The 10,353-nt window shown below is 37.8% G+C and overlaps 1 protein-coding gene and 1 pseudogene across 1 annotated transcript; both read right to left on the bottom strand.

Moving 5' to 3' along the window:
- Positions 1-485: 485 nt before the first annotated feature.
- Positions 486-1,534, bottom strand: LOC116864487 (ATP synthase subunit gamma, mitochondrial-like). The gene is given in 2 exon segments (XM_032852011.1): positions 486-1,173; positions 1,175-1,534. Coding segments are annotated over 2 exon segments (876 nt in total). The 3' UTR covers positions 486-657.
- Positions 1,535-9,462: 7,928 nt separating this feature from the next.
- The window catches only part of LOC116864746, a 28,643-nt pseudogene continuing 27,752 nt past the window's right edge, over positions 9,463-10,353 (bottom strand).

Genomic DNA, 10,353 nt, shown 5'->3' with positions numbered 1-10,353 from the left:
ATATGTGAAATATATGAAATATAAATATATATAAATATATGTGAAATACATATAATTTACATGTGTAGCAGTGTAAAACTTCCTATCCTCTGGTGGATTCTTAGTTTGAGCCTCAGCCATGGTTAGTTGAACTGAAATAGAAGTGACAGGTCACCAAAAGTTTGTATCTCCGATGCAGTGAGGAGGGAGGGCCTCTCCTAAGGGAGAGCTCTTCCTTAGAGAAAGTACCCAAGCATTCCCAATTGGGCCCAGTCACAAAGGTAAGGTCATCAAAGTGATGTCATCATTATCAAAAGTCCTATTATTTGTCAGCTTTCTTACTTGACCCAATATTGTCCTTGCCTCCCAGGGAGTTAAGGCTTTAATCCCAGGGAGGGGATTTAAGTAGTTGCCTCTCAAACTGTTATTTGAATATGAATCACCTGGGATTCTTGTTAAAATTCAGGTTCTGATATAGGGACCTGAGATTCTGCATTTCTTTTTTCTTTTTTATGGTAAGTTGTTTATTTTAAGATAATTTACAAACATCTTGCTGTCTTTATTGGTTAAACAATGGCAACAATTTCTTCTGACAAGGACAGCAGTAAGCTAAAAATAAAATCAGCTGGCTGAATTTTTCTTCTTTACCTCTTGTCTGAGGATGAAACTTGGTTTTCATTAATCCAGAGCTGCTGCACCAGAGATGATTTCAATCAACTCCTTCGTGATGACAGCCTGGCGGGTGCGATTGAACGTCAAAGTCAGTTTGTCAATCATCTCGGAAGCATTCTTGCTGGCGTTGTCCATAGCTGTCATCCTGGCACTTTGCTCACTCGTGGTGGACTCCTTTAACAAATAGTAGATGATGTTGGCCAAATTGTATTCTTGGTAATTCTTCAGCACGTCGGCATCGACATCATCATAGATGCTCATGCTCTCAGCACTTGCAACGGTTTCAAGGGAAAAGATGGGCTTTTCTTCTGTCTTGTACGAGATAACAGACCTGAACCGATCAAATTCATATCCAGAATTTAGCAGTTCAAGGGCAATGACAGATGCATCTCCAAAAGTAGGAGGTTTTCTTCCCACTTCTTTGAAGGACACCAGAAACTGGTCCAAGTGAGTCCTATGAAGTATACCCCTGATTTTATCACCAATTCCAACAAGCATGACTTCCTTCCCGGCTGCTGTGAGCAGTGGCCACCTCATTTTTCATCTGTTTTGCAACCGAGGAATGAATAGCACCACAGAGCCCTCGATCTGAGGACACACTGATAAGCAGGTGCTTCTTCTTGTCTTCAGGCACCTTAATATCAGCTTTTTCATACAGAGCTAAAGATCCTATCCTGTACACTCGAGCTGGTTTCCACTCCCTCTCAGCTCGGGCATATTTTGCTGCTGCTACCATTTTCATAGACTTGGTGATTTTCTGGATGTTTTTGATTGACTTTAGTTGTCTGGTAATATCTTTTAAAGTTGCCATATTTCGAACTTGGATCCATTGCAGCTGCACGGTCCAGCCCGAGAGCACAGCAACACCCGCCCGAGAGAACATGGTGGTCTTTAATTTTTTTTTTTAAATTTCTTTTCAGTGTTCCAGAATTCATTGTTTATGCACCACACCCAGTGCTCCATGCAACACATGCCCTCCATAATACTCACCACCAGGCTCACCAACCCCCTACTCCCCTCCTCTCCACACTCCCCTCCTCTCCACAACTCTCAGATTGTTTCTGAGTCCACAGTCTTTCAGGGTTCGTCTCCCCCTCCAATTTCCCCCAACTCACTTCTCCTTTCCATCTCCTCATGTCCTCCATGTTATTCCTTATGCTCCACAAATAAGCAAAACCATGTGATAAGTGACTCTCTCTGCTTGAGTTATTTCACTCAGCATAATCTCTTCCAGTCCCGTCCATGTTGATACAAAAGTTGGGTATTCATCCTTTCTGATGGAGGTATAGTACTCCATAGTATATATGGACCACATCTTCTTTAGCCATTCTTCCATTGAAGGGCATCTTGGTTCTTTCCACAGTTTGGCGACTGTGGCTATTGCTGCTATAAACATTGGCATACAGATGGCCCTTCTTTTCACTACATCTGTATCTTTGGGGCAAATACCCAGTAGTGTAATGGCAGGATCATAGGGGAGCTCTATTTTTAATTTCTTGAGGAATCTCCACACTGTTCTCCAAAGTGGCTGCTCCAACTTGCATTCCCACCAACAGTGTAAGAGGGTTCCCCCTTCTCCACATCCTCTCCAACACTTGTTGTTTACTGTCTCATTGATTTTGGCCATTCTAACTGGTGTGAGGTGGTATCTCAATGTGGTTTTGATTTGAATCTCCCTGATGGCTAGTGATGATGAACATTTTTTCATGCATCTGTTAGCCCTTTGTATGTCTTCATTGGAGAAGTGTCTGTTCATGTCTTCTGCCCATTTTTTGACATGACTATCTGTTTTGTGTGTGTTGAGTTTGAGGAGTTCTTTATAGATCCTGGATAGCAGCCCTTTGCAAATATCTTCTCCCATTCTGTGGGTTTCCTCTTTGTTTTGTTGACTGTTTCCTTTGCTGTGCAGAAGCTTTTGCTCTTGATAAAGCCCCCAAAATTCATTTTTGCTTTTGTTTCCTTTGCCTTTGGAGACATGTCTTGAAGGAAGTTACTGTGGCCAGTGTCGAAGAGGTTACTGCTTATGTTCTCCTCTAGGATTCTGATGGATTCCTGCTTCATGTTGAGGTCTTTTATCCATTTCGAGTTTATCTTTGTGTATGGTGTAAGGGAATGGTCGAGTTTCATTCTTCTACACATAGCTGTCCAGTTTTCCCAGCACCATTTATTGAAGAGACTTTTTCCACTGTATATTTTTTCCTACTTTGTCAAAGATTATTTGACCATAGAGTTGAGGGTCCATATCTGGGCTCTCTACTCTGTTCCATTGGTCTATGTGTCTGTTTTTGTGCCAGGACCATGCTGTCTTGGTGATCATAGCTTTGTAGTAAAGCTTGAAATCAGGCAATGTGATGCTCCCAGTTTTGTTTTTCTTTTTCAACATTTCCTTAGCAATTCGGGGTCTCTTTTGATTCCATACAAATTTAAGGATTGATTGCTCTGGCTCTTTGAAAAATACTGGTGGTATTTTGATCAGAATGGCATTGAAAGTATAGATTGCTCTAGGCAGTATAGACATTTTAACAGTGTTTATTCTTCTAATCCATGAGCATGGAATGGTCTTCCATCTTTTTGTGTCTTCTTCAATTTCTTTCATGAATGTCCTGTAGTTCCTCGAGTACCTCTCAGCCTTCCCTTTGAGATCAGGAACACGACAAAGATGCGCACTCTCACCACTCTTGTTCAACATAGTATTAGAAGTCCTAGCAACAGCAATCAGACAACAAAGAGAAATAATAGGTATTCGAATTGGCAATGAAGAAGTCAAACTCTGTCTCTTCACAGATGACATGATACTTTATATGGAAAATCCAAAAGACTCCACCCCCAAACTACTAGAACTCATACAGCAATTCAGCAATGTGGCAGGATACAAAATCAATGTACAGAAATCAGTTGCTTTCTTATACACAAACAATGAAAATAAAGAAAGGAAAATTAGAGAATCGATTCCATTTACTATAACACCAAGAACCATAAGGTACCTGAGATTCTACAATTCTGATAAGTCTACCAAATGCTGCTTATCCACGTTTTGAAGAGCAGGAATGCCAAGACATGGAACACAAATGGCCCTTCTCTACTGGGAGAGAAGGGAGCCTTCCATGTGGCTTCTCCACACAGCTGTGCCTCATTGTCTTGTCAGTGCTTGCAAACCCTCCATGGCCACTGTCTGTGAAGGCAGCAGGCACTACCAAGGTTAGAGCTGGGGAAGAGGAAAGAAATGAGAGCTTTCTAGATGGTTAACTGGTTGTGCTTGGAGTCTGCATAAAACATTACCTGAACTCCCAAAAGAATTTGGGGGAACTTTTCAGATTAGGGTCCTGTGTGAGCAAGTGGGGAAAAGTGACCATAGAATCTGGACTAGTAACTACTAATATGACCCCTTCAGCATGTTAGTAACAGTTAGTTGTATGAGTATGGGAATTTTATAGGTGATTTTTTTCTTTTTTTTCTATTTTTCATATTTTTTCAAACTCTTATAATCTATTTATCTACTTTCATTTTGAAAAAGAACCCAATAAAACCTTTCTAGAGAATTAACACAATGCTTTTCTCTAATGGAAACTCCACATACATATTTATGAATATATTGTTTGTTTTCTAGTTATGAATGTAGTATATAATCATTACAAAATGTTCCAAAGTTTCAGCAATATATAATGTAGAAAGTGAAAGCCCGTGGGTAATGCCATAGTTCTTATGTACTTTTAAATCAAATTTGATCCATAATACCACTATTAAATTTTGGTAATCTTATGAATTGACTTTTGAATTATGGAATATGATCAGCTTGGTCCAATGTACCTTCTCCTCTAGAATGTGCTGAAAATACAAAGACAATTTTTTTTTTATTACTTATATAGCTCCTCTTAAATTTTTTTCAACCTGATCCAAACTTTCTGTCCGTACAGTGTTATTTCACCTTACTGTCTCACTAATGATTAAGGAAGAAGCAAGGATCTCTCTTCTGGACTTAATTCCAATCAAGAAATTTTTATCTTTAAAAATAAATAAAAATATTTTTAGTGGAGCACTTATTATGCTCTTTATTTTGTTCTTTGTGCATGTGTTTCCCCTATTTCCCCTATTAGTTTATAAACCTCATAAAGACAGAGCCTACATCTCAGTCACCTTTGTATCTTCCAGAGCACTTAATGAGTGCCTTGCACATAGAAAGCAGTCAGTGAATTATACTGACTGAACAGTTAGAAAGCAAAAAGGAACCTATAAGTTTAAAGTTGTTGCTTTTTAAGAAAGGGACAATTGACAGAGAGAAATGAGTACTTTACATTTTGGAAAAGCAGATTTCAAAAGTTCCCAAAAATCATGGGGGAGGAAGAAAACAGGGATTTCTATGTTGTATCTTCAAAAGAAAGGATGATATTTAATAGTCTCAGGCACTGAGAAGTAAGTCAATCAGAGAAAGACAATTATCACGCGACCTCACTCATATGTGGAATTTCTCATTGGAAGTCTCATTGTTAGTGTATAGAAATGTAACTGATTTCTGTGCATTGATTTTATATCCTGCCACATTGCCGAATTCCTGTATGAGTTCTAGCAACCTTGGGGTGGAGTCTTTTGGGTTTTCCACATAGGGTATCATGTCATATGTGAAGAGTGAGAGTTTGACTTCTTCTTTGCCCATTTGGATGCCTTTTATTTCTTTCTGTTTTCTGATAGGTGAGACTAGAACTTCTAGTACTATGTTGAACAACAGTGGTGATACTAGACAGCCCTGACATGTTCCTGACCTTAGGGGAAAAGCTCTTAGTTTTTCTGCATTGAGAATGATAGTCACTGTGGGCTTTTCATATATTGCTTTTATGATGTTAAGATATATTCCCTCTATCCCTACGCTGTGAAGAATTTTAATCAAGAAAGAATGCTGTGCTTTGTCAAATGCTTTTTCTGCATCTATTGAGAGGATCATATTGTTCTTGTCCTTTCTTTTATTATGGAGTGTATCACATTGATTGATTTGTGGATGTTGAACCAACCTCGCAGTCCTGGAATAAATCTCACTTGGTCGTGGTGAATAATCTTTTTAATGTACTGTTAGATCATATTGTCTAGGATCTTGGTAAGAATTTTGACATCCATGTTCATCAGGGATATTGGTCTGTAATTCTCCTTTTTGGTGCGGTCTTTGTCTGGTTTTGGGATTAAAGTAATGTTGGTCTCATAGAAAGAGTTTGGAAATTTTCCTTCCATTTCTGTTTTTTTGAAGCATCTTGAGAGGAATATGTATTCTTCTTTAGATGTTTGGTAAAATTCCCCTAGGAAGCCATCTGACCCTGAACTCTAGTTTGTTGGGAGATTTTTGGTTACTACTTTAATTTTCTTGCTGGTTATGTGTTGGTTCAGGTTTTCTATTTCTTCCTGTTTCAGTTTTGGTAATTTATACATCTCTGGGAATGCACCCACTTCTTCCAGATTGCCTAACGTGTCAGCATATAGTTACTCATAATTTGTTCTTATAGTTATTTGTATTTCTGTGGTGTTGGTTGTGATCTCTACTCTCTCATTCATGATTTTATTTATTTGGGTCTATTCTCTTTTTTTTACATAAGTCTGGCCAGAGTTTTATGGATTTTATTAATTCTTCTGAAGAACCAACTCCTAGTTTCATTTATCTGTTGTACTATTATTTTGGTTTCTATTTCATTGATTTCCACTCAAATCTTTATTAATTCTCTTCTTCTGATTTAGACCTTATTTGCCAGTCTTTCTCCAGCTTCTTTAGGAGTAAGGTTAGGTTGTATATTTGAGGCCTTTCATGTTTCTTGAGGAAAACTTGTAGTGCTGTATACTTCCCTCTTAGGACTGCCTTTGCTGCATCCCAAAGATTTCAACAGTTGTATTTTCATTTAATTTGTTTCTCTGAATTTCTTTTTAAAGATTTTATTTCTTTTACAGCAAGAGAGGGACAATGAGACAGGAACACGAGCAGGGGAGTGAGAGAGGAAAAGCAGGCTTTCTGCTGAGCAAGGAGCCTGATGTAGGGCTTCATCCCAGGACCCTGGGATCATGACCTGAGCCAAAGACAGACACTTAATTTCTGAGCCACCCAGGTGCCTGTGTTTCCCTGAATTTTTAAAATTCTTCTTTAATTTCCTAGTTGACCCATTCATTCTTTAGTAGGATGCTCATTAGCCTCCATGTATGTGAGATTTTTCTAAATTTCCTCTTGTGATTGACTTGCAATTACAGAGCACTATGGTCTGAAAATATGCAAGGAATGATACCCATCCTTTGGTACTGGTTGAGACCTGATTTGTGGCCCACTATGTGATCAGTTCTGAAGATTGTTCCATGTGCACTCCCTAAGAATGTGTATTCTGTTGCTTTAGGACAGAATGTTCTGAATATATCTATGAAGTCCCTCTGGTCCAGTGTGTCATTAAAGCCCTTGTTTCCTTGTTGATCTTCTGCTTAGATGATTTGTTCATTGCAGCGAGGAGGGTGTTAAAATCTCCTACTATTACAGTATTATTATCAATGGGTTTCTTTAAATATTTTTATTAATTGGTTTATATAATTGGCTGCTCACATGTTAGGGACATAAATATTTACAATTGTTAGAGCTTCTTATTGGATAGACCCTTTAATTATCATATAGTGTCCTTCCTCATCTCTTATTACAGTCTTTGGTTTAAAATCTAATTTGTCTCTTATAAGGATTGCCTCCCCAGCTTTCTTTTGAGGTCCATTAGCATGACAAATCGTTTTCCACCCACTCACTTCCAATCTGGAGGTGTTTTTTGGGTCTAAAATGAGTATCTTGCAGACAGCATATCAATGGGTCTTGCTTTTTTATCCAATCTGATACCCTGTGTTTTTGGATTGGGGCATTTGGCCCATTTACATTTAGAGTAACTATTGAAAGATATTAATTAAGTGCCATTGTATTACCTGTAAAATCTCTGTTTCTGTATATTGTATTTGTTCCTTCCTGGTCAATGTTACTTTTGGGCTCTCTCTTTGCTTTAAATATCCCCTTTAATATTTCTTGCAGGGCTGGTTCAGTGATCACAAGTTCTTTTAGTTTGTTTTTCCTGGAAAATTTTATCTCTCCTATTTTGATTGACAGACTTTCTGGATAAAATATTCTTGGTTGCATATTTTTCTCACTTAGCACCCTGAATATTTCATGTCAGTCCTTTCTGGCCTGCCAACTCTCGTGGTTAGGTCTGCTGCCAATCTTATGATTCTAACCTTGTAGTTTACAGACCTCTTGTCTCAAGCTGCTTTCACGATTTTGTTTTTGTCTCTGAGATTTACAAGTTTCACTATTATATGTCTTGTGTTGAACTATTTTTATTGATTTTTGAGGGGAATTCTCTGTCCCTTCTGGGCTTAAATTTAAATGTCTGTTTCCTTCCCCAGATTAAGGAAGTTCTCTGCTATAATATTCTCCAACATGCCTTCTGCCCCTCCCTGTCTCTCTCTCTTTCCACTTCTTCTGGGATCCTAATTATTCTAATATTGTTTCGCTTTATGTATCATTTGTCTCTTGAATTCTCCCTTCATGATCCAGTAGTCTTTTATCTTTCTTTTTCTCAGTTTCCTTATTCTTCATCATTTTGTCATCTATATCACTAGCTCTGTCTTGTGCTTCATTTATTCTAGCAATTAGAGCCTCTCTTTTTTATTGTACCTCATTAATAGTCTTTTTTTATTTTGACTTGACTGGATTTTAGTTCTTTTATTTCTCCAGAAAGGGATTTCCTAGTGTCTCCTATACTTTTTTCAAGCCCAGCTAGTATCTTTATAATTGTTATTCTGAAATCTAGTTCTGACATCTTACTTACATCCATACTGATCATGTCCCTGGCAGTCAGTACTGCCTCTTGTTCTCTTTTTTATGGTGAGTTTTTCTGTCTTGTCATTCTGTCCAGAGAAGAATAGATGAACAAGAGAACAAAATACTGAAATGACAACAATGACCCTAGAGAAATATACACTAAACAAATCAAAAGAGACCCGAACCAAAAGAAAAAAAATGGTAAAAATTAAAGAAGAAAGAATATAATCTAACAGGTGAACAGAATAGAGCAATACACTGAATCCTGTGTGTATTTTGGTTTCTTCATTAGGAAACTAGATCTCAAAATTATAAAGAAAGAAAAACTTGTATATACATAAAAATAAAATTAAATATAATGAAAAGATAGAATATAACTGTAAAAAATGAAAATGAAAAATGATTTTTAAGAGAGCTGATAAGATAAGAAATTGATTGGAAAAGAAAAGAGAAAAAAATTAAAATTGAAAGACTAAAGAATTGTAGAGAAAAAAACCACATGAAATCTATATATTATTTTCCCCTAGCACTGGAGTTTTGCAGTTCTCTATGATTGGTAAACTTGGTCTTAGCTGGATATTCTTGCTGTTCTTCTGGGGCAGGGGCTTGTTGCATTGAATGAATACAGTTTTACACTTTAATCAAGTTGATACACCATAAGTCTGGAAGGCATAATTAGCATGCATAATGATAGATTAAGGGCCAACAGAACTCAACAGGTAAAATGAAATTGGCTGAAGTTAATATGATAAAATGTAACTGAAGATTAATAAAAAATCCTGTATTTCCATTCAGTAATTCAATCATCCATAAACAGGGAGACCTTATTGAACAGCAGTTGATATGAAAAAAGACCTAGATTTTCAATTGGTCAAATGCTCACTATGGCCACATAGTTGGCAGAAAAACAAATGTAATTCATCCACCCCACCCAGGCAAATAAAGGCTTATTTTATTGAATAATGATGGAGGCCATTATGTACAGACAAAAGAGGGGAGCCTTAGTTCGTGGTCTCAGTCCTGTTCTCTTCCTTGACCTGGAGCTATTCCTCCCAGCACTTATGTGCTTCCTTGACCTTAGACCTGTGTGTCTCAGCCTGGTCAGCCAGCATCTTCTTGCTGCCCTTGTTGGCCTCCAGCTTATGGATGTGTTCCATAAAAATCAGCTTGTTTTTAAACACATTCTCCTTCACCTTCAAGTACAGGCTGTGATACATGCAGTTGTCAGTCTTCTTATATTCACTTTATCTCCCAAGCAGCCAGCTCTGACTTCTCATGCAGGTTACTTCTCAGGCATTTGGCAGTGCCCTTTGCATACTTGTGCCTGTTATACCTGCCTTTACAGCAGGGCAAGGTGTTTATTCAGCACTGAGTGTGGGAATGGTCAGTGAATGTTTTCTGAATGATCAGTCCATCTTTGATTAGCCTCCAATTCCACTGAAAGGAGTTGGCGTGGGTGATTTCATTTGCCTCACTGGGTTCTAACCAGACCTTTTTACCACAGTGAAGGATACTATAAATGAGCCTTTTTTGAAACCTCAAGGTTGCTGTTCAGTTTTCAATAAGCAGTTCTAGGAAGCAGATCAGAGAAGATAACCAGTCCTGCTCTTACTATGTACTAATTCATATTCTCAGGCTCCACCCATGCAACACACACTTACCCAGCACCTCCCAAAAATAGCTAGCTGGTCAGTGCCTCATGGTAATAGAGATAATCAAGGACTTGAGGAGTTTTTTGGCTAATGTTTTATCATATATGGGCTGGGTTCTGGTGCCACATTTTTGAGATATTGATGAACTATACCTTAACTGGATGCAGGAGAGTTTTATTTATTTAAATATTTGTGTTAAGTTATTATAGTACTTATAAATGCTTAAATGTTGATGAAATT

This window comes from Lontra canadensis, unplaced genomic scaffold, assembly GCF_010015895.1.
Source record: "Lontra canadensis isolate GAN:19392208 unplaced genomic scaffold, GSC_riverotter_1.0 scaffold6, whole genome shotgun sequence".
NCBI lineage: Eukaryota > Metazoa > Chordata > Mammalia > Carnivora > Mustelidae > Lontra > Lontra canadensis.
This window is presented reverse-complemented; position numbering and strand designations above follow the sequence as displayed.